At 39.1% G+C, this 24,801-nt stretch overlaps 1 protein-coding gene and 1 non-coding gene across 8 annotated transcripts in view; one reads left to right on the top strand and one right to left on the bottom strand.

The window, feature by feature from the left end:
- RAPGEF4 (Rap guanine nucleotide exchange factor 4) overlaps positions 1-24,801 on the top strand; it is a 299,086-nt gene that overhangs the window by 83,667 nt on the left and 190,618 nt on the right. The window contains exon 1 of one of the 7 annotated variants that reach the window (XM_057743997.1): positions 12,269-12,390. The exons of the other annotated variants lie outside the window; for them this stretch is intronic. Coding sequence (XP_057599980.1) covers positions 12,373-12,390 — 18 coding nt within the window. The 5' untranslated portion in view covers positions 12,269-12,372. Of the gene's footprint in view, positions 1-12,268; positions 12,391-24,801 lie in introns of those variants that run through there. 7 annotated transcript variants of the gene reach the window in all.
- On the bottom strand, positions 16,738-16,810 carry TRNAG-GCC (transfer RNA glycine (anticodon GCC)). The gene has a single exon. It is a non-coding gene; the product is annotated as a tRNA-Gly (tRNA).

The raw sequence follows: 24,801 nt of genomic DNA, 5'->3' as shown, positions 1-24,801 counted from the left end.
ATATGTGTTGAAATAGCTTTTCCAAGTTTTTGTTTGAGATGTATTTTGTGACCAGCCATTTACGACTGGAAAAACATTTCCTGACTTGCTCTAGGATTTTCTTCCTCAAGACATTTCATTCATTAATTTTTTCCATCTAATCTCTTTCCCTTGAACTATGCCCCAGTTACACATCCCTAAAGATATATTACTATAAAACAAAACTTTTAAAAAGACATTTTGTTGTTTACCACCTCTCTTGGAAATTATTTTAATGTATCCAGTTAAAGTTGTTTTTATCCTTTTGCTACTGGGGAGATGCTCCTTCAGGAAGCTAATCCTAAATTAGTTGGTTGCGGGATCTGTTGGCTGCAAAATACAATTCCCAGCAATAATTCACCCTTATCTATTTGGAGGAAACTAAAGGGAAGAATGCATTTTAAAATTATATCACATGCTGTTTTTCTTGGCCAGATCAACGGTAGGCGTTCGGTACAAGGTCACTCGTTCTCTTTTCAGATCAGATTCTTTTTGTGGGAGTGTCTTGTAGGGTCAAAGCTAAAAATCCTGGACAAAGAGTTGAAGTAATTCCATTTTCGTGCCTGGATCTGATCATTTTCAGGTGCTCAGTGCATTGCCCGTCAGTGGTTCTAGAAAAACAGGATCAAACCATGTATGGAAGACACCAGAGGCAGCTTCAAAAACCTCAGAGGAGAGAGTGTTTAAGACAGGGTGTATAGGGCCTTCCCTGGCAGTCCCGTGGTTAAGACTCCATGCTTCCACTGCCAGGGGCACAGGTTTAATCCCAGGTTGGGGAAGTAAGATCCCATGTGCTGCATGGTGTGGCCAAAAACAGAGAAAAAGACAGGATGTATATTATGAAGGTGGAGGAAGAGAACTACTCAATTAAACATTTGATTTGGAGACTAATGCTAACATGGTGGTGAAAGGTGCTGGTAAACAGCCCAGCAGAGTTAGTGAGATCCTCTTCCAGAAAAGCTTGGAAACCTTTTTAAATGCACAATAATCCCCATGAATAAATATTTATTTGTAAACAAACAAACAAAAAACCCAAACAGCTTTTAACCGCTACAGGAAATCAGAAGCTCTTCAAATGATTGGTTTTCAGTAAAGGGGAATCTCCTTCCTTTAAACATCAGCATTTTTGAAAGTAATCCTTATACATTTATGTTCTACTTCCATTTTTTCTTAGAGGAGAACAAAATTTAGTATTTTACCAAACATAATGACTGTGTCATCCTTATGAGTTTGTGATTTTATTCTCTCCTTCATTTGGCCGATGCCCTCAGAGGCTTCTGAGCTAAGTAGGAGTTTTTGCCACCAGGCTGAATGGCACTGGTGTGTTATAGAATTCTGTTGTCTTTCTGTTTTCCCCCTTGCTCCAAATGGCTAGCTCTGAGTGTTTACTGAATGCAATATTTTGTCCCTGGAAACCCCCTCTTACCTTCCCCTGGTGCTTTTTCTCTGGCAAAGTTGGGGAACAATAGGGCCACCCTTTTTAGCATGGCAACTGAAGCAAGAGCAGGTCGACCCAAAGAAGTGAGTTGTGCACACCTGTAACTGTGCCATCTACCAGCTGTGATGTGTGAAATAAATGTCACATTTGTTTGGATGGCTTAAGTGACTTATGTGCAGCCCTTCATTGCGTTCAGATTGATTAGGACAGCTGTACAAGAGACTTCTGGATTAGCGATGTATTGCCAAAGTGATTTATAGAATATCATTTCTACATTGTTCTTCAAGCTGCAAACATGTCCAATTCTAATATGCAAGTTCATAAATGAATAGAGGGGGCAATTTCTCAGGTGGGAAGCAGATGGCCTGGGTGTCAGACAGACTTGGGTCAAATGAGATTTTACAGCTTCCTGGTTCTGTGATATTGAACCAGAGGTCTGCACCCCAGTTTTCTCACCTATGTAATGAGATAAAACATAGCTTGTGTTGTTAAGAGTGTCTGAGTGTCTATCCCATAGGTAAACACTGAGTGAAAGAATCCCATTCAATGATAAACAACTCTAGATACATAACTTGATATTAACTTAAATATGTTTTATGAATGTAAATCATTAGAATACATTCTCAGGGTTTATAATAAATTTATCTCTTACCCTTATTGATGCATAAATACACACGATAAATTGCTTTAAAAAAAACCCCACATAATTCTACAATAATAATATCTCTTAACCATTATCCATTTTCTGTTCAGAAGTCAAATTCTCAGTGGCAGTAGAAGATTGGGGTCATGAAAGAGCTAAGGCTGGCCAGGTTTTCATGGCTCTAAAGTTTCCATTTTCAGATTGGAATGTGGGTCTGCAGCTGGAAAGACCATGAGATTGATCATCTTTCTTCCAAACTCTCTCTGACCTTGAATGAGGGTGGTCTTTCTGGCCATTCTGGACCTTCTGAATAGAAGTGGAGGTGGGGTAACTCCTGAGCCATTGTAGTGGAAATATACTCTCCATGCAATGAAAGATGTCACATACTGGGTGTGGCCTCAGCTTATCTGAAAAATGAAGATTGATAAATAACAGTCTTGGCAACAAAACTTTTCACAGTAGCTTTCTTTGGGTGCCTGAAAACTTCTCATATGTGGACATGTATGGCTGCATAAATGTGTGCAAAACACACCCACTTCTGCCTACCTACACTGAGTTCTACACCAGGGACTATCACTTGCAAGAAATATGCCAGAATAAACTGAAAAGGGATCAGGTCTCTGTGCTTGGAGGTTGGAGGTTTGGTGCTTTGAAACCACCAGAAGTCACCTGGGTATGGGGTCAGTGGAAGAGGCCCTTGGTTGTAGCTCTTTGTCACATGATGTCTGAGATGCGAGACACTCGTGTAACTCACAGCCCCAATCTTTCTTTCTGCTGGTGTGATTAAACATGCTCTGTTTGGGTGTTGCCTGGTAGTTGAGAATAATAACAGTGCTTGGGTAGGAAGGGTATTGTCCTGAGGCGTGGCATCCTTTTGACTTCCTTCCCCAGATGGAGGGCTTCCTGCTTTCCAGCTGAATGATGAGTCATGTGAAGAGACTTGAGGATGTGACACAGGGGATCACTTAGGCCATAATTATTTGAGTGGCGTGAATGACAAAGTGCTTTCATGTGCACATATCTCATCCAGGTAGAGCCAGGAAATGCAAGAAGGACTGGAAATAGCTCATGGCTATATGGGAGCGTCTGTCTTTGATGCTCGGGCTTTCAACATCCAAAAGTGTCACATCAAAGTAGTCATGTTTACCACCATTCTCATTGCAGATCTGAACGTTCTGAGGCTTATTTCTATTTCTTGTGGTTTCTGGCAACTGGGAAGCATTTTTAGAGTTAAATCTGAGTGAGAGATTCATCAAATGTGTGATACACGCCTGAGATAGACCTTTATGTGCTCCAGTGGCACAAAGAAACATGTGGCCAGGAGAACCATCATGCGAGAAAACTCCTTGGGGCATGTAAGGAAGATGATGCATATTGTGTGTTAAACTGTGTCCTTCTAGAACGTGAGCATTAGCACTAATTACGTCAAGAACCATGGTAAGTGCTTCCATATGTTATTTTGTTTAATCCTAACTATGACTTAATGAGGTAATAATAATAAACATAAGATTAGCTACGTGCCTAATGCTTACTATGGGTTTGTCATTATGCTAAATAGGTACCATATATACATGGTCTCATTTAATCCTCCTGGTAACCCTGGCCAGTAGGGATTATGAACCCATTTTATAAGTAAGAAATCTGAGACTTGGAGAGATTAAGGAATTTGCCCAAGGTTGGATGGCTAGTAGAGTGAGGGAGTTAGGATTTAAACTAGTCTTGTCTGATTTCAAACCTCATGATTTGTACCACATTGTTTCTCTCTTACTGTCCTGTGATCAAGCAATATCAGCAACGAAGCAGCCAGCCAGCCAACTAGACAAACCAGTAAACTAATCAAACCAGCCAGCCAACTAGACAAACCAATCAATAGATCAACCAAGAAAACCCTCAGTTTCAACCCCCTTGAATGCAATATATATGAGAAAAATACTTACATTTACTTGGAGAGCAATGACCCAAATATGGTGTAGTGTTTCATTCTCACTGACATTTATGAAGAAATTGGAATCTATAGCATTGAGTTAAATTCAACAAACATGAAGTGCCTACTGTGTTGGTCAGGCTTCTTATCAGACCCCGAGGTGAAAAATCAAGAGATACTTAAGAAAACGCTTTGTACACAAGATGGCTATTTTTCTCTTAGCCTTTTAGGATATTACATAATATTTCCTGCATACATATCATTGGAGGGTCTTCCCTCTGGTTTCCTGAGAGATGAGGTGTGTTGATTTCTCTGTGCAATCATGATGTGAAAGACTATCCTCCTCAAAAACGTCTTCCCCATTTCAACCTCATCCCGCTTTGTAGGGAGATCAAAGTCTGGTAATGGTCTATTGTACCAAGATGATCAAATAATCCAATCTCTAAATGCACTGGGAAATTAGGGTGAAAGATAATCTACCATTTCCCACCTTTGTATGCCCTGCAATTTGTTTTCATTCTAAAGTGATTGACTTAGAGAAAATGAAGTTATATACTATCATACATCAGCTTTTGGATACTTGATTTATGATCAAAAGAAAGAAAGAATCCAGAGACAGTTTTGTCTAAGGAATCTCATGCGTGGTATAAAGTGAATATCTCAAATAAACTTAAGATCTTTCTAAGCATACTGGTGATGAATACCACGTTTAGTTCTTTTTACCACATAGACATGTTTTTTTATTGTAGGGTCTCCCTTGTTCTGGAAGTGATTCCTGAAGACTTTATATATACATTTTTGATATAATTTGAAGATATTTCAAAATGTACTTTCCCAAATACTTTCTCTTCCCTAGGCATTTTGTCCACACGTGCAAATTTATCTAAAGTCCAGAAAGGCATGACACATACACACTACACTAAACACACTCATGGGGGACATCAGGAGGAAAACCAAACCCAGTTTACTTGTCCCATATGTTGTTCTTTACTGTGCTTTTTTTTCTTAAGAAGCACAAATTAACCACAGTTTTCAAATGTGGGCCATAAATAAGATTATCTCCTAACCCTTTACCTGATCCCCACACACCAAGCACAGAAAAGCCCCTTCCTTATGTAGAGCTCCATGTCCTACCTCAAAGTATCAGCAGCAAACTGAGAATCTCCATCTATACTTTTACTTTTAATGAAAGAAATATATTGTGGATATTAATTGCCGTAAGTTAGAAGAAATGATTCAGCTTCCTTGTAAGACCAGGTCATTGAGTTTACTGACATTTTAGACTGCAGGAAGAAACTTTATTTACTCACTCTTAGAATATTTATTGAATATTTAGTAGGGGCACATCATCATTCAAATGACATTGAAAAAATGTAACATATGTGGGTTGGCCCAAGAAGGTGACTGTCTAATTCAAGAGGTTAAGTCATCTATATATATATACACACATACATACCTATACATATATATATATGTGTGTGTATATATATACACACGTATATAATTCTCAGTAGTAAGTATTAATGTAAAGTTTAAAAAATACTAACATTAAGGGGAAAGTTCATGGGCCAAGAAATGATGAAATAATCAAAGTCATATTTTTCATCCTCTTAAGTGCTGAAAACCTGTTTATTGAGTTTTTTTAGTACTTTGTCTTATGTTTTGTCTATAATTCAAAGCTTTTGTATAATTGTACTTTCCCCATTGAAACCATTGAGTATGAGGAGAATTATGTTCAGATCATCCTTGGGTCCAAATTACTCATTATATATCTTCCGTTCCATTAAGCATCTGTGTTTGCTTGCTTTTTGTTTCTGACTCTCTATTCCTACGAGAGCTGGTTCAGAGTTTCTGAGACGGAGAGTAGCTACTTCTATGTCTTTAAAGAAGGAGTTCCCTCTAGGGAGGAAAGTTATTCTCTTAACTGAGCCTGCAGTTCTGAAAGGCAGAGGAACAAGTGGTGACCTACCTAGTAGGACAGCACAGCCAAATCAGCTTGGTTCATAGTCTCTGTTTCTACTTGATCTCTTGCATAATCCCTCTTCTACCCACTTAATGATGAATCCCTTGGTGTTTTGGTCCTCTGTTACTAGTTTTTATATTTTTATTGTCCACTTTATCTTCTAGAATTCTGTGCAGTGTTGGGGTGATCTACTCAGTAACGGCCAAGTCGTCAAAGACTGAGTGGGAAGTCCAGAACCAGTGACTGTCACATTGTAGGCTCTTCATATTAAATAAATAGGTATATATTTTAACCAAATATATTTGTAAATACAGGTATATATTTTAACCAAAATTAATATTATTGTTCTTTTATAGTTAAGAAAATCCAATGGAAAAACATCAAGCGAAGCAGCCCTCTTCTTCCTCTTCAGGGCCTTTCTTAGGGAAATTGTGTGGAGATGTTTTGGTAGCTCTAGTGTGTCCAACTGTTTTTACAGTTAAAGGCAGGTCTAGAAGCAGCTCCGAAGAGCCTATAAGCACTTCCCCAAGGCCACCATGCTAGGCAGTGGCAGTGCCAAATCAGCCTCAGTGTTTCCCTGTTGCTGGCCCCGGGCTCCCCCTTTAGCAGAATTTTTGAATAGGAGTTAAAAGCAAATGTGATAAAACAGAATTAACCATGTTTCTTAAACTATTTTAAGAATCTGATGAAAGTTACAGACCCTCTCCTTAGAAGAATGCAAATATATGCAAAATTTTGTATATAATTTTGGGCATGAACTTCGTGAAGCCCATTCAATGACAACCATCGAGGGTTCATGATCCCCAATTTAAGAAGTCCTGATACAGGTGGTATTCAACAGGAAATATTCTATTTCTAAACCCTCCTCTATTCTAATTACACTTGAGTAATTACAAGACCATAGAATGTAGATAGTTACTGCCACTTGTCAAAATGCCCATTTAGAATTTAATTATTAACAAATGAACAGTTCCCAAAGAGACATCCAAATTTACATGTTGGCTAAAAACACACGCTAAAAACACACGGCTCCTGAACTTAAACTGTTACTTTTTAAAGCATCTGCTTTACTCAGTAGAAAGACTAAGTTTAAAGACTTAGTTGAATTTCCTGCAACTACCTGATCCTCCATTTAAAAATTATTTTTATTGTTTTTCTTTTTATATTATTGTTTTTTTTATATTAAACACTTGTCATAGTGTATATCATGTACTAAGTACCCACTGTGTACATTTTACTCTGGAGGCTAGAAAATTATAATTATCCATCCAGTGTATATATAGAACATCTATTATACGTAAGATATTCTGAGAAATGATAGGAAAGGGTTTCCAAGAAAACATAGGCATGGTCTTCTCTCTTAAGGAGATTGTGGTCCATTATGGTAGGTCTTTATGGAGTGCTATTCAAGCTGCAAACAAAAAAAGATAGAAATCACTTTGGGGTGAGCTTAACATAATGGAGGTGAGATCTGTACTGGGCTTTTGAAAGCCAAGTAGGATTTGAGACAGCCAGAAAGAAGGGGAGGGCATTTTAGTCTATTCCAGTTCCCTATCACTATCTAACAAACCAGCCCAACGTAGTCACTTAAAACAATCATACTCCTGCTCGTGAATCTGCAGTTTGGGTCAAGCATAGTGGGGAATGGGGCCGGGGAATGGGAGAGAACAGCTCGGCTCTGTTCCACTGAGGATCCTCTGGGGCAGCTCAGAGGATGGCTGGGGGAATCAACTGAAGCCTGCATGTCTGTCCACTGGTGCTGGCTGTCAGCTGGGACGAGCCGGAGCTAGTGACCAGGGCACCTACACGTGGCCTCTGCATGTGGCTACTTGGCTCCGTCTCAGCATGGAGGCTGGGCAACGAGAGCTAGTGTCCCAAGAGGGCCAGGCAGAAGTGCATTCAGTTTTATGACCTACCTTGTAAGTTATCCATTGCCACTTTGGTGTAGTCACAACTGCGCTCAGGTTCAAGGAGAGGGAGTATGGGCCCAACCTTTGACACATGAAAGTCACCGTGTGGGAAGAGCAATTGGGATGGGAGATGCTGTTGTGACCATTTTGTAGAACACGCTCTGCACCAAGTCGATCTCAAAAGCTGTACGCATGAAATGGAATTACAAGGGTGAGGTTGCAGAGGTGGTAAAGTTAAAGACATTTGAGTAATCAGTTTGGGTGGAGCAGAGAATTTGTGGATAGGGATGTGGGAAAATGGGCAGAAATCTAAGCAAAGGAGTCTGGAATCTGGACTTTGTCCCCCTGACACTGGAGAGTCTTTAGGTGTCAGTGCAGTGATGATGAATGAGAATGACCTGCCTGAAGAGTGCAGGGTCTCTTGAGGGGGGGCTGGAGGTGGTAGGTGAACTAGGAGTTTATGACAGTGGTCTTACATGCCATGATGAGGCCTTGCTAGGGTGAATATAGACTGGGAGAATATGTGACGGATATGAGAGGCGCTGCCAGGGAATATAGGATGTAAAAAATAATTGGATAAGAGGAGTACGGGAAAAGAATAAGCCAGGGATGATGTCACTCTTTTGAGCTAGGTAAAAATGTAGACTCTGCTCCTAAGGACTGGAGGCTATTTATAATTTCTATTTATCCCATTTAGTGTGAGTATATTCTATTGCAGGCATTTCATGTGTTTGAGATTGTGGCTCTGAATCCCCATTGTATAGATGAGAATACTGATGCTCAGAAAATTAAGTTACCCAAGCCTCCCACGTGAGGATCTCTTTTCTGTAAAGGCCAGTCCGTGAAGTCCTTCCCTGTGACCCCACCACTCGACCTCAAAAGCTGTATGCATGAAATGTTTGCAGAAATAGATCTGGCTCTGACACCAAGCGGTTGCTAGTTTATCTTTGATAGCTGCTAATATTTTTGCCATTAGCTCGTAAATCCTTTTAAGTTCGGGTCGATGTGGCGTCTTTAAGGTTGAATGCAGTTGGTGTAAATGTAAGGCAGAAGCCATTCTTGTGCATCCCCAGGTTAGGCTGGTCGTTGTGCGCCACCAAGAAAGCCTGGGTGCCCTGTGTGTGCCCAGCCCCTGGGAGACTCAGAGCAGGCATGGTGTCCCAAGGGCAGAATGGATGTGTCCTCACCTGTCCTCTCTTGGAAACCTCATCTCAGTGTCCTAAGCTGGGCCTATGAGACCTGGGGCAGAGGCCAGGTTAAATCTCTAACACCTGCTGATGGTTTTCAGGGGTCACTGAAAGAGCACCTGGAGAGCAGGGCCCTCAGGAAGTAAAAACACGCTTTCATCCCAGGCTTCTCCGCTGTGAAGGCAGACTCTGCTTTACATGGAGGGAAAATTACTCCCAGACGTCTTGCCTCTTCCCTCTCCTACACCTCACAGTGAATCAGCTGTGTGCTTCTCAAACATGAGATTCAATTGCTTTTATTGTTAGGTTTGGCTGTGATCATCTTTAATGGTCAGAAAATTATCCAGTGTCTAAAAAACACAATTTAAAGATTCAGCCACAGGGTGTCCCTGTGATTTTTGGCTGGCAGTTAAGGAAGTATGTCCTCTGAGGAGGTCTTTTAGACATTTGGCATTTAGTACTTGCTCTCCAAATACTGTTTCACAATTGGAAATCTGAAGAGCTTTTTTTTTCCCCCTAGTCTTTTCAATACCAGGCATGTTTTAAGCAATTCCAAAATGAGAGTATCAATTTAATGTCATTTTTGAGGTAGAAAATATTTTACAGCTGGTAATTCTTACTTCCTATGTATACCAATCAAATATATGACTCCTGATCACGTTCAGACCCTGGTTCTAACTCTAAATAAATGGGCATCCTTGGCAACTGACTAAATTCTTTAACAACTGTCATCTTATTGGGGAAAAAGAAAATATTTTAACGCACAGATTATCTGATAGGAATACCGAGGCCAGCGATATTGGTGAAAGAAGTAATCCAGGAATCATCATTGATCCCAGTGACCCAGGACATTTGCCGTAGGAACCATATGCAAGTGATTCCAGGCCAGGTTGGCACGGCTTTTGGATTCTATGGGAACAGGGAGTTCTAGAGCTTTGTGAACCTACAGAATTTCTGACTGAGCAGCAAGTATTTCATAATATGCCCTGGTTAAATACACACCAGGAGGAGTTACTACCGCCTCCACCTTCAGGGAGCCAGGAAGCTGCGGTAGCAACACGTCATGAGATGGCTTGACAGCTCTGGGAACGTCCCTTCGTGTGTTGTTTTGAACGATGCCAGCCAGTTTCAAGTGGGCAGGATTAAAATGCAGACCAAGCCCAGATTTTTTTTTAATTAACATCTGGTGTTTGCCAACCAGGGGAAAACTGATGCTCTCATGCCGCACACAAATTGCTTAGAGCTACAATGTCACCTAGACTAAGATATCCTGACATGAGGTGGCTGGGGACAGCAGTTGTCCCCTCTGTGGCTACCAGGGAATGGATTTGGCAGATGAAAGGGAAATATGAAAATGTTCCTCAAACATGGCCTTTTTTTAAAAAAAAAAAAAAGGAGACTTAAAAAAATTGTGGCAAAATACACATAACATGAAACTTACCACTTTGACCATTTGAAGGGTGCAATTCAGTGGCATTAAGTACATTTATAATGTTTTGCAACCTTTACCACTATCTAGTTCCAGAACTCTTTCAACACATCCCCATTAAGCAGTCCTGGCAACCACTAATCTGCTGTCTACAAGCAGACTTTTTAGGAAGGGGAATGGAAAGCACTGAGGGTGGAAGTTAGGAGACGGGGAGGGGGGAGCATCTTTCAAATCTGGATTCCTTTGGTTTTTTTTTTTTTCAACAACATAGCAGCCCCCTCATACCAGCGTGAGGGTAAATGTATAACTTATGACTCCTCTTGCAAAACTTTTTAAACATCTTTGAGGTGTATTTTGTATATCATAAAATTCACCCATTTCAAGTGTACAATTCAATGTCTCTTTACAAGGTGGTGTGACTGTCACCATAGTCCAGTTTTAGAACAGTTTCATCCTTCCAGTAAGAACCCTCATGCCTAGTTACAGTTAATCCTGTGCTATCCCCAGCCCCAGGCAACCACTCGTCTACTTTCCGTCTCAATAAATTTGCCTTTTCTGGACATTTCATATCAGTGGTATCATATGCTGTGTGGTCTCTGTGTCTGGCTCCTTTCACTGAGAGTGTTGGTTTTGAAAGTCATCCATGGTGTAGTATGTGTTAGCAGATTTTTTTTTTCAATGCTGAATAACACTCCATTGACTGGATCTACCACGTTTATCTGTCCATTCACCTGCAAACATTTTATGGACCCAGCATACTTCCTCTGTGCAGCTGTGCTGCTCTGCACAAGCATTTTGAAAGAAGTCTCTTGTCTATAAATTCTAGAGCGCTGGATTGTCAGATGACCTCTGAGATCCTCACTAGCCAAGATTCTGTCCAAAAAAAGTCCCAGGGGGCAGATCCAAATCCTTAGATCATTCATTTATTCAGCAAATATTTCTTGAGCCCTCACTTCACGCCAAGCCCCAGCACTCTTGGAATTTCTGCTCTAATGCGAGAGACTAAGCTCTTTTCGTGTCACACTCCGCTCCCCTTCTGGTGGGTCAGAGGAGTAGACACATTCCAATGGGACTGATGTTCCGTCTCAGGCAGCTTCCTCTGTTCCCTCCCCCGAGCTTCTCACTCCTCAGATGCTCCCATTCCATCCTGTTTCCAGCACATTATTTTGTAATCGCTTGTTTGCGTGTCTTGCCTGTCTGTGGAATGTGGGCAGCTTGAGGACAGAATGGTGTCTTGCGGTGTGCCCTGAGCACAGTGTAGGGCCTGACATGTCAACAGTGCCCTGAGATTATTGGATGAATGAATTCCATCCAGGACAGGGGCAGGAGCAGATAGAAGAAGAGGGGCACACTGCTCTCTTCAGGTCTCCTGAGTTCTAGACGTACCTGTTCTTCCCTCTCCGGTTACAGAGTCAGCAGTTGTACCATTACCTCTCCAGAGTGAAGACACAAGTAGAGAAGGGAAAACACAGTAGTCTGGAGTTCTCTCTGCTCCGTGGAACACAGGCTTGCAACCAACTCCTTGCCACTGCCATTAGTATTTTAATAGTATTCCTGGGGTCACTCGGAGGGCAGACTATTCAGGGAAACTGTGTGAAAAAGGTCTTGCGTGGCAGGGCACCTGGGTCCACATGCCAGAGGCAGTGACTTAGAATGGCTTCTGCAGGCCCCTCCCTGCTGTGTCCTGCCACCACCCAGCTCCTGCTCTTAGCTTCTTCCTTGACTCTTGCCCTCGGTCCTCCGGCCTGAACACAAAGCCAGGAGCAGAGGGGACAGGACGCATCGTGTGTATTCCTGTGGGACGCTGGGCTGAAGGTGGAAGAGGGAAGACCCAGAAGGCTAAACCAGGAGAGGTGCTTCATGTGGAGAAGAAAACAGGTGGTTCTGTGAGGGCTTTACTGCTTGCCAGTGCTGGTGGCTGGGGTCTAATGAGAGTTCCATTAATGTTACTGGGACAAAACATGAAAAAGGGCAGCAACGTGGATATGTCTAGTCTCAGAGAAGCCTTGACGCTTTCAACATAGATTGTAGTTATTAAGATTATGTTGTTCTGTAGGACTCAATACACAAGTATGATCTACTTTAATAGGACCATGTTTTAGCCGTGTCCATCTTAGGACAACTCTGGAGATTTTTCTCCCTCTGTGGGCACTTTTATTTCCATGGTTATTGATGGGGGTCCATTGGCTTGGTCCGTTGTACGTGTGTATATTGGGTTGGTGGAGGTTCTACTATGCGTCACCATGTGCCCCTAACCGCCATGAGGGACTCTTAATCCCTGGTGGGCTGCAGTCGACTGGGTTCCCTTTCTTAATGGTAGAGAAAGTTTGAGGTGCTAGTTGGAGAGACGTTACCTTGGTTTGGGTTGATTCTAATTTTTCTTATTAGCATCTTTGCCATTTAAAATGCACTCATGCTTCAGACACCCCAAATACGTTATATCAATTCTAAACTCGTGCACAGAAATACTTCTCTGTGAGCTGGCTCCAGTGAAAATACAGTGATCCCTGGTCCTAATCTGGTGAATCAAATGTCAGTGTATACATTCTTTTTTTCCCTTCTTGACACACTTTGCCTTTTAATTCACACTGGATCCCTTCTGTTTAGTTAGTAGTTTCATTTTAGTATAGAAATCAAGTCTAATTAAAGCTTACTTGCCATTTAAAATAATAACTTGTTTGACTGAGCATTCTTAATTAGCTTGAGTAAATTGCCTATCTATAGAGGCTCACCTAATTCATTTGTTTGTTCAGATTATTACTGTCATTTGCATATTTTGAATGACACCACTTTAATAAAACCCCAGGGTGGAGTCAGGGCAGGTGATCCCTTCCGTGGCAAATACTAAGGAGATGGTCTTTCTGCCCTAGTCTGTTCAGCTGGAAGGTTTTTATTATCCTACTGAGTTTTCACAAAAAATCAAAGTTTTAAAAAGCTTTCGTGTTGGAAAATCATTAGTGGTGAAGTGTCTGGGAGGGGGCAGGTGACAATAAATAAATGTGAGTGGCATTCACGTCTAGCTGGGGGCCGCCACTTATGCATCCTCCTTTAGCTTCTTACCACGAGCACAGGTATGCCTCTCCTTAACCCCAAGATGTATTCCTGGAGACCTGAGGGTATATGTAAAGGAATCATATTTCTAATGCATCTGAGGAACTTAAAATGATGTGTTGGAAAGCTTGTCTCTTATTAGTGGGAAAATGTGATGTAGAATCAAGGAAACAGTTTTACTATTCTGAGTATATTATAACCAGGAATCAGTGTTCATAAATAACCACCTGTCGGAGGTTGTAAGGAACCTATATTAATAAATGTAAGAATGATTTCTTATTTGCCTGTCCATTATTTCAGATCTTACATATGGATTTTAGCTCATGATCTTGGGGAGTTGCTCTCATGACTGTTCTTTGGGAGTTTTTCCTTTTTTTTTTTTTTTTTTTTTTTTTAGAGAGGAATGAAGGATGCCTTTATGGTTCTGGACAGGTTTGCAAGGCAATTTGATTAAATCAGTCTCAGATTTACTAAGTAATTCCAGAGCCTAATCATTGGTTTACCTCTTAAACTTTAGAAACCGATTTATAGTTCCCACTACAAAAAAAAAAAAAAAACCAGTATGATAGAGCATAGTAATACAGATTTCATTAATTTAAATATCTCCAGGTTTCCTATTGCCTACAACCAATATGTGGAAAACATTCTAACAAGAGACCTTCATGAGTGTTAGTTATATACTAAAAGCATCCTGAATGATATGGCCAGAAGGCACATCTCAAACAGGAAACATTCCGTCTTTTATACTAATGGATTATTTGTAGAGAAAGTATATATACATCTTATGGAACACTGGTAATGAGAATAAATGAATACCAGCATCAGTTTTTGATGTTTGCACTCTGATTTGAAGGTCTGTGATAAAGGCAGGAAGATTACTTCCTTCTGCTGCTGGTCAAGCCTGCATCCTAGTGTATTCTGTTCGTGAAAGCACAGCCCCTGGTCCAGCATCAGTAGGACCTTTTAGACCCTCTCTTCATCATCATAAAAAGGATGCTATCCTGGGGCTCAAGAGACCTCCTGTGGTCACTTAGTAACCTGGTGACCTTGGGCAAGTTACGTCTCTAGACTACTGTTTCCTTACCTGGAAAGTGGTTGTCTGTGGATGAATTAGACATCCACTAAAGTCATTCTACTTAAAATTCTGTGCCTCCAGTGATGATGGGTTGTCTCTGATCCAGATTCCTCTCTGTGGTCTCCATGCATCCTGGGATGGGAGTAGGGGAAACCAGTTCCCAGACTGGTTCAGAAGTCAGAAGGCATGAATTATGCTGAAGCAGGCTCGCAGGGGCACAGGGGCATCAAGCCCTTTGCCTTCTCAGCACTCTGTTCTGACGAGCCTGCCTGTGAAGACAGATTGACCCTTTGACCTGACCTGGGCTTTTAATTCTCCCCACTCCCCACTTGGTGGGGATGCTAGGAGGGATCTTATGGGCAAAAACATCTGGAACCTGCTCTTGATGTCTAAAATAAAACTACCTTTGTTTAAAGAACACAAAGGAAGAATCCTTTTCATCTTATTTGACTTAGAAAACAAATAGACTCTAAACATTGTGACTTTTAAGTGTTGATATATTTTTTGCTTTAGTAAGGGATTTTAATTTTTTTAATTACAAAATAAAAATGTCAATATTATTATTAAAAATTCAAACAATATGCCAAAGATATTAAGTAAAACATGAGAGTCCTTTCTACTCCCACTATCTAGGGCTCTCCACTATTAATTAACACTTTTATTTGGGTATTTCTAGAAATTTTTCTGTGCACATGTCAATGCAGTTATCATATATGTATATCTTTTGTGTGGAAAATTAAATTATACTGTAAATATGATTATGCTAACTGCCTTTTTTCCCCACTTACGTCTTTCATGGATATTCTGCCGTGAGAGTACTTACATAGGTCACAGCAAGTTATCTGTTCATTAGACACAACTGGATTTGTTTACATAACTATACAGACATAACAGATCACATATAAAATAGTAACTCTGTACACAGTATAACAAACTGTAACCAACTTCATCTTTCTATTTTAGGAATGCCAGAACTGGCCATTCTCTAGGCATCCCAAGTGTTATTTGCCCTGAACCCTGTCATAACCTGGGCCCCTGACCAAAGATAATCTCATTCCTTAAAGTAGCTCTCTTTTAGCTATTCTGACAAATAAATCTATACTCATTGTCAGTAAGCTAATATGTAACACTCCCAGATTTTATATTTAGATGTATTTTTTAAATTTTTACTTAATTCTTATATAGTGCTTACTATGTGTCAGGCACTGTTCTGAATTTCAAATTTAAATTCATTTGATTCTTATAACAGCTCTATAAGATAGGTACTATTATCCCATTTTAGATTTCTTATGATTTTTCTATAGAAACAATTGTGTTACCTTCAAACAGTAGGAGTCTTATTTCTTCCTTTCTAATCTTTATGCCTTTTACTTATTTCTCCTGCCTTATTGTACTGGTTATGACCTGTAGCACAAGAGTAAGGCAAAGTGGGGAGAGTGGACATCCTTTCCTTGTTACTGACCTTAGGCGAAAAGCATTCAACTTGTCACCATTAGTATGATTTTAAATGCAGATTGAGGAAATCCCCTCCTGTTTTGAATTTGCTGAGAATTTTAATCATGAATTGGTATTGAATGTTATCAAATGTCCTTTCTGAATGTATTAAAAATCTACATGGTTTTTCTCTTTTATTATAGTAATATAGTAAATTATAATTGATTTTTAAGTAGTAAAGCTGCATTACATTCCTGAGATAAACTGTATTTGGTCATGATGTGAAACAAATTGATTATCTTCTTTATGCATTGCTGGAGTTTATTTGCTAATGTTTGTTAAGGATTTTGGCATCTATATTCATAGATATTGAGCTGTAATTTTTTTATGGTATCTTTGTTAGATTTTGGTGTCAGGAGTTATGTTGGGCTCATAAAATGAGTTGGGGAGTATTGCATCCTGCTCTGTTTTGTGAAAAAGTTTGTGTAAGATTAATACTTTTTCCTTAATTTCTTAAAATATTTATTTCTTTATTTTGGCTGTGCCGGGTCTTAGTTGCGGCATGCAGGATCTTTGTTGCGGTATGTGGGATCTTTAGTTGCGGCATACAGACTTCTTAGTTGCAGTATGTGGACTCTTAGTTGTGGCATGATTGCAGGATATAGTTCCCTGACCAGGGATTGAACCTAGGCCCCCTGCATTGGCAATGCAGAGTCTTACCCAGTGGACCACCAGGGAAGTCCCTTTCCTTAAATGTTTGATAGAATTCGCCATGAAATCATTTGTACTGGAGTTTTCTTTATGGGAAGGATTTTGATAATATATTCAATTACTTTAATAGATATTGAGAAATTCAAATTTTAATTTCATATGTCAATTTTGGTAAATTTTTTCTTCAAGAAATGTGTCCATTTCATCTAAGTTTCCAAGTTTATTGACATAAAGTTGTTTAGTATAGTTGCTTATTATCCTTTCAATATATCAGGATCTCTAGAGATACCTTTTTTTTTCATTCCTGATACTGGTAATTTGTATTTTAAAAAAATTTTTCTTGATCAGTCATGCTAGGAATTTATCAATTTTGTTAATCTTTCAAAGAATTAACTTTGGGTTTTCTTAATTTCCTCTATTTTTCTGCTCTTTAAAAAAAGAGCAATTCATCAATTTCTGCTCTTTAAAAAAAAATTGTTTCCTTCCTTCTACTTACTTTGGATTTAGTTTGCTCTTTTATTTTTTTAGCTTCTTAGGTGGAACCTAGGATCATTGCTCTTACCCCTTTATTATTTCCTACTATAAATATTTAAAGCTATAAGTTTCCCTCTAAGCACTGCTTTAACTGTGTCACACAAATTTTGATATGTTGCATTTTCCTTATTATTTACTTTAAAGTATTTTTGTATTTCCCCTCTGATTTCTTCTTTGCTCCATGAGTTCTTTAGAAATATGTTGTCAATTTCCAAATACTTGGGATTTTCCATATATCTTATTGCTTTGAGTTTAATTGAATTATGATCAGAACACATATTTTTTAGAAATTTAGTCTTATGAAATTTGTTGAGACTTGTTTATAGTACACCAAATTGTCTGTTTTGGTGAACATGCTGTGGACAGTTGAAAAGAATGTCTATTCTGCAGTTATTGGAGGCAGAATAGACATTCTATAAATGTCAGTTGGTTAGTGTACTGGATGGTGATGTTCAAGTTTTTCATGTCCTTACTATTTTTTTGTCTTGTTGTCCTATCAGTTATTGAGACTATTTTTTTTTTGTCTTGTTGTCCTATCGGTTATTGAGAGAATAGTCTTAAAATCTCCAACTATGATTGTGGATTTGTCTATTTATTCAATAGTTTTGTTGATTTTTCCTTCAAATTGTTCTATAATTAGGCATATATACATTTATTTTTATTTCAGATAAATTGCTTCTTTTATCATTATAAAATCTCTCTTTACGTCTGGTAATACTCTTTGCCTTGTAATCTAGTTCATATGACATTAATAAAGCTACTCCAGCTTTCTCATGCTTTCTCCTTTTCTATGCTTTTATTTTCAATTATCTGTTCTCTTATTTAAAAACTAAAGAGAACATATAGATCAGTTTTACTTTTTTCTCCATTCTGGCAATTTTCTTTTTGATTGGAATATTTAGTCCATTTACATATAATATCATTGTTTCTATGACTGGATTTAGATTTACCAGTTTGCTCTTTGTTTTGTCTTTGTCCCATCTGCTTTCTTGTTCCTCTTGCTTCCTTTCCTGCCTTATTTTGGATTGAGTATTTTTTCGAGTTCTGCATTAGGTTGGCTCTTCAGGAAGCAGATGGCAAGATGGCATTATAGGTGCAAGAGATTTATTGGATGCAATGCTGACAAAAGATAAAAAAAAGAGAACAGTCATCAGACACATGTGAAAGGAGGGCAGAAGAAAGGAAGGATAGGGTAGAAAGAGCCTCATACTGTGCTGCAGTTTTGAGATTCTGCCAGCCTGATGGAGGGCTTTGGTGCCAAGAAAGCCTCTAAATAGTTCTGCACTGGGCAGAAATGGCCAAGTGCTAGTATCCATGGCATGTTCAGTCATTGACTAATGGTGAAGAACATGGCTTTGATTCATAGACAGTTGATCCCAAAGGTGCTGCCTTTGGATGCTGTCAGCGGACTGTATTCCTCACATCTCATTAGCTTGTTTCTTCTAGAAGGGAGATCTAAGTGAGGCACATTCATGGCTGCCATAAATTCCATTTTAATTTTTCTATTGGCTTTTACATTTCTTTGTATTAATTTTTAGTGGTTGCTTGGGGGATTATCATATATATATTTACTTTTTCACATTCTACTTAGAGTATCATAGAGCTTCATGTCACGTATTGGAACATTGCAACAGGAATAGTTCCATTTACTGCCCTCTCCAGCCTTTGTGCTATTGTCATGTATTTATGTTACAAACTCCATCATACAGTATTATAATTTTAATTTAAATAATTGTATGTGTTTTAAAGAGTTTCAAAGAAGTGTGCGGGTGTGTTTTATATTTACTCACGTATTTACCACTTTCAGTGATCTTCATTCCTTTCTGTAGATCCAGATAACTATCTTGTGTCATCTACCTTTATCCTGGAGAACATTCAACACTTCCAAAAGTGCAAGTCTGCTGGTGATTAGGTTTTGTTTTTCTGAAAATGTCCTCCTTTAGCCTTCGTCATCTAAGAATTTTTTTTTGCCAGTTATAGAATTCTAGCTTGACAGTTGTTTTTCCTGTTGGTACTTTAAAAGTTTCATTATGTTATCTTTTAGCCTCCTTTACTTTCGATGAAAAGTTAGTATGGTTTTCTCCTGTTCATGCCATTTTCCCCTGGTTGTTTTCGAGGTTTTCTCTTTATCTGTGAATTTTAGCAGTTTGAATATGATGTGCCCTGGCAGGAGTCTTTATTTTGTTTTGTTTTTTATTTATCCTGTTTGCAGATTGCAAGGATTTTTTTAATTTGCAAATTTATGTCATTTTTTAAACCAAGTTTTGACAAATTTGGGTTATTTCTTCAAAAATTTTTTTCTTGCCCATTCTTTCCTCTCCTATTTTTCTAAGATTTCACTTACATACATATTAGCCCTTATGGCATTTTATTCCACACTAGAATGTGAAGTTTTGTTCATTTTTAAAGTTTTTTCCTCTGTTCAGGTTGGATAATCTATATTGTTCTATCTTCAAGTTCACTGATACTTTTTATTATTTTCTTCCATATGTTGTTAGGTCTAGCCAGTAAAATTTTTTTTCAGATATTGTATCTTTTAGTTATCAAATTTCCAATTGGCTCTTTTTTGAAGTTTCTTCTTCTCTGCCGAGGTTTTTAAATATCCTTCAGCAGAGTTATAATAACTGCTTTATGCTCCTTGCCTGCTAATTCCAATGTCTGTGTCATCTCAGAGTTGGTCTCTAGGGATTACTGTTTAAGGATGGGTTACACTTTTCTGGGTTACATTTAACTTGATGGAACTCAGATTCCAAATTTGTCTTCCCTGTGACAGACAGCAGAATCTGTTTAGTTCTTTTCACCTTAGCTGGGCTGCTTAAAGTCTGCTCTACACATGTATAGTATTGGAACCAGTTGGAGATTTTATCAGATTTTATGTATTGAATTTGGAGCTTCCCCTCTGTGGCTCTCTTCTCTCTGGATTTCCTCCTTCATTTTTTAGCTGCTGTCTTCCCTCTGAATTCTATCCTCTGATTCCCCAACTAGTAAGATAGCAAGTTTCTACCTAAGATATAGCTGCCCTGCAGAACTGACCAACTGGGCCTGCCCTTCGTTGAAAAACTATATTAAAAAACAAAAAGGGGGTAATTTATGGAGATCTATCCTTCCAAGTGTCAAGCCCTCTTTAGCTTTGCCTGCTCTTGGTCACTCTCTGGTGCCCTCAGAGTTGTTGTTTTTAATGTTTTATCTGGAGTTTATAATTGTTATCTCTGAGAAGGTGTTACATTCATGACCAGAAGCAGAACTCTCATTATCCCACTTTACAGATGAATTTAAAACACACCCATGCTATAATAAGTTCAAGTACCTCACCTAAGGTCATACAGCTAGTAAGCAGCAGAGCGGTGAGTTGACTCAGTAGTTTGGTTTCAGAGTCTTAGGATTTCTTTTAAGGGGAGTTTTAATGGTATAAATTATTAGAACAATGGCAAGAAGCACAGGACATGCTCTGGGATGCATGGGGCCTTGTGGTATCAATTCCTTATGCGCTGGACTGTCTCAAGAGTTCATTACTCAGTGGATGCTTCATACGTTTTTGGGTTTTTACATTATTTTATGTATGAGCTTGTATACAAGTTGCACAAAAGGATCATGTTGCTCTTGGTTAACTGCAAAGTAGATCTTTAGGTTACGAAAAATTCCATGTTTTCAGGGTCCTGTGGTGTTGGGGTCCTTGGCCATCTTAGAAATTGGTGAAGTTTATCATATGGTTGTTTTCGTGATTAAAATAAAGAGAACTTTTGAAGGAGAGTAATATCAACAGTAACATAATGAAAATATAGGAATTATTTATTGAAGAATCTCACAACCACAACCATGGGATAGTTTACTTTAAAAATGTAAGACTAATTTAGCTGACGTGAACCACAGACCTTGGAAGCATAAGAATGCCAAGCTGGAGCAATACTTGTCTTGGAGATTCTGCTGCTGCTTGTTTCCCTTTTTCTTCTTGTGTGTTAAACTGTGTCCTTCTGGAACGTGAGCATTAGCACGTTTCAGTTAACATTCATCAAATGTTTAATTTCATCTTATTCTTCTTACCCTTTGATTTTATCTTCACTTTGCATTCTTGAGTCTGACTCGCTTCATATTGATTTTTGTCATAGTCTGTAAGCTAACTTTTGAAATAGTGAGATCTTATTCATGTATGTCACTTTCAAACTAAAGGAAAAGGCCTATGTGTTTGCTTTTGGGATTCTCTCAACGTCCCACACCAGTGCTCGGATACCGTGCTTGAGCTGACTGGCCAGTAAGGAGCAGGGTTCAATACTTGATGGATTGATGGTTCTGAATCCCAGCCCGTCAGTTCCGGGAAGGTGCGCTTATTTTCCGAGTGAAATAAAACTGAGTCCTTGAAGGCCGTGATAAAGATTTTGGCTTTCATCCTAAGCATAATGGGAAGCTAGGCAGAGTTTTAAGCAGCCGAGTAACAAGCTCGGATTTACATTTTTAAAGTAATTACTCTGGATGTTTGTGGAGCAGTTCAGTATAAACAAGTTCTAGAGTGTAGAAATTCACATAAATATGTAAAATTTAACCCAGGCATACAATCTAGACGAACTGATACCCTGGATAGTCTGCAAGCAGCCCCCCTGAGTATTCTCTCTCTTGACTGCGATTCTGAAAAGAGTTGGGAAGCAGAAGGTTTGAGATTGATTTTTTTAAGGGGTTGGGGGGGCGCAGGGACCTGCAATGTGAGTATTTTGCATTTCTGACAAGAGACATTGTTTTAATAATGAAAAGCTGAAGCAATGCAAGTATCAAGGAATTAGAGAATTTAACATTCTAAACCTATGAAAAGTGGCAAGTCTATATTTTATGTCTACATGGAAATACATGTCATAATTTAATTTTCAAAAAGCAAAATTAAAAATGCAATATACATGTTTAAAATTATTAAAACAATCATGTTTTAACAAAAATGCACAAACATAGAGATGAAACTTGTTATACTTGGTTATCCACCAAATGCTGCTGCTTAAGAGCTGTGAAAAAGTTTTGTTGCTTAAAATGTGAAAATAAACCTCGTATTATTTCAGTAATAGTTGGAAACCTGAGTTAAAAGCATTGAGATACCAAGACAGCAGTGTTTTCAAGAGATTAAAAACTTTCATATGAAAATGTTCTGATATGTTTGCTCTTTCCAAACACTTGTGGAGCTCAAGAAGATGTTAAGTGTGTCTTAAAGGAACTGACAACTCCTGAATTAAACAGAGCCTTTTGCTTCTGCTTCAGTTAGTTTGTTGATAGACGGTTACAACAAGGTTAGTAATGATTTGTTTGACTTTTTTTCCTCCAGTTTTTTATAGGATTTTATGCTTCTTGTGTGCACCTTGCCAAATCATAGCACTCATATCCGACGTTAAAATAAACATTGAAGCACGCATGTGTAAAATAAATATCTGTGAGGAAACGAAGAGATTTCTTGGGGCAAAAAAAAAAGTCACCTAAAAAGGTGTGTTGCGCCCTGGGCAGTAGGTGAAGGATCTAGTTCCTCTGTTTTTGTAAATAGTGTCAATTCTGTATTCTGGCCTGAAAAACTAGCAAATGACAGCTTTCTCTAGTAATTCCTGAGGCCGTCTGTACTGTTTTAGAGAATAAATCATAAATAGACCTTTGAACTAAAACAGCCTCGCCGGACCTCTCCTTCTGCAACTGACTTCCAGTCTCAATGGGATATTGAAGAGGAGGCTGCATAGAATACACAGTGGAATCCTTGTCCGGGAATGACTGCCTGGCAATTGTTTCATGGAAAACAGGGAGGGGTGGAGGACAACAACCCTGCTCTGTTCACTGGCGCTTTAATTTAGATTACCAGTGATAAAGCCGGGGCTACGGCTAAAGAAAGGTAGGATGCAGACGCAGGAACGTTAGTGCTAATATGCTGCAGAAAGACGAGATACATCAGCCCAGCTCTCATACATCACTGAGGGAGAAGCTGACTGCAACTTGACCATGTGCCTGAGTAGTCCCATCAGTGAGAAGAGCAGAACGTGGATTAAAAAAAACTAGAATGTACCTTTAGGGGCTCCTGCCGAGCTGGACCTGGGAGAAGTGTCTGGTGTAAGTTTCAGCTTGTTTTATCCACGTATTTGCCAGTGTGTTCCCACGCAGGGAGCTTGTTTCTCTTTCTGTGTTTTCATGGAAGCCTCAAGCATGTGTGTTTACAGTCCTAGACTTCATTCTGTGTAAATGGAATACCTACCTAATAAAGTTCTTAACAGAGAACAGTTTCGCCCAGGGTTTATCCAGGAGAGAAATGTGAAAAAGTGATGTGATTATTACTGTCTATAGGAAGCCTGTGGGTGAGTTTTGGTTTTTGGTTTTTGTTTTATGGGGAGGTGAGGGTTACAGGGATAGGTTTTAAACTAAAAACTCAGTTCTTTTGCCATTCATTTGAAAAGACGTATTGGTAGCCCAGCTTTTCGCTCCTCCTGTGGTCTTTTGTTTTGAAAAACTGTGTTTGAATATGTAAGCCAGACTGCTCGAAACGCATTATATTTTTATGACTGGGATGTTTGTATCGTTTCATATCTGTTATTAGACAAAATAATCATAAAGGGTGTTTTCTATGGACCTTTTTATGTTCCAAAATTAAGTACAGATGGTAATTTCCAGCAGTTTTAAAAATTTGTCAATTATTTAATTTAGCATCACTTAAGCATCTGCACAGGGAGAAAGCTGAGATGGTACAGAAACTGAATAAGCATTGATTGCTCGTCTGAATTGCATCTTTAAAGTTTTTGCCTCAAATCTCTGATTTCACAGTTTATTTTTACCAAATTAGATTATCATATTTCATTATCAAGACTGTGAATGGGTGGAACTCTCTCCGATAGCCTACATTTCCCGTTAGAACAGCACATAAGACGCCTGCTGATTGTTACTCGGAGGGAAATTCTCATGCTGGCTTCACCGAGAAGATTGCTTAAATAATGCATGGGCAAGATCGAGGCAAGATGGAATTTATGGCCCAGACACTGAGTTCAGGCTTTTGTTCAGAGGACAGACTACATGAGTGTGAGCATATAACATCCACCAAGGCTCCAGGGGAAGGGCGTAACTGAATGAAATTAGTGGCCACATGGTGCTGTCCACGTTGTTTCAAAACCAGCCTTAAAACAGCCCATCGAGCCTCTGGTGTGGTTTGAGGGAGGGAGGAAGGGGAAACTGGAAGTGTCAATTGCGAACAGAAGCCCCTGACTGAAAATTCCATGGGACAGACACAGGAAGTGACTGTTATACAGGGAGCAGGGTGGCCCTAGGGAGTGAGGGACTGTTTGAGCCATGAGAGGCGGCATGGCAGTCTTGTTAGGAAAGAATAAACCTTGACCAAACTGCAGCATTCTATATACTGTGTCTTCCATCTTGTCCTAATTAGAGGAATATGTCTACTGAATCCTAATCTCTTTTAATTGTTGATAGAGCAGGCATGCGATTTGCTATAAATACACACGAGCATTCATTTCTGAAATAATGGCTGT

Source organism: Hippopotamus amphibius, chromosome 8 (assembly GCF_030028045.1).
Source record: "Hippopotamus amphibius kiboko isolate mHipAmp2 chromosome 8, mHipAmp2.hap2, whole genome shotgun sequence".
NCBI lineage: Eukaryota > Metazoa > Chordata > Mammalia > Artiodactyla > Hippopotamidae > Hippopotamus > Hippopotamus amphibius.
The sequence above is the reverse complement of the archived record's forward strand: the minus strand, read 5'-3'. Positions and strand labels throughout refer to the sequence as shown.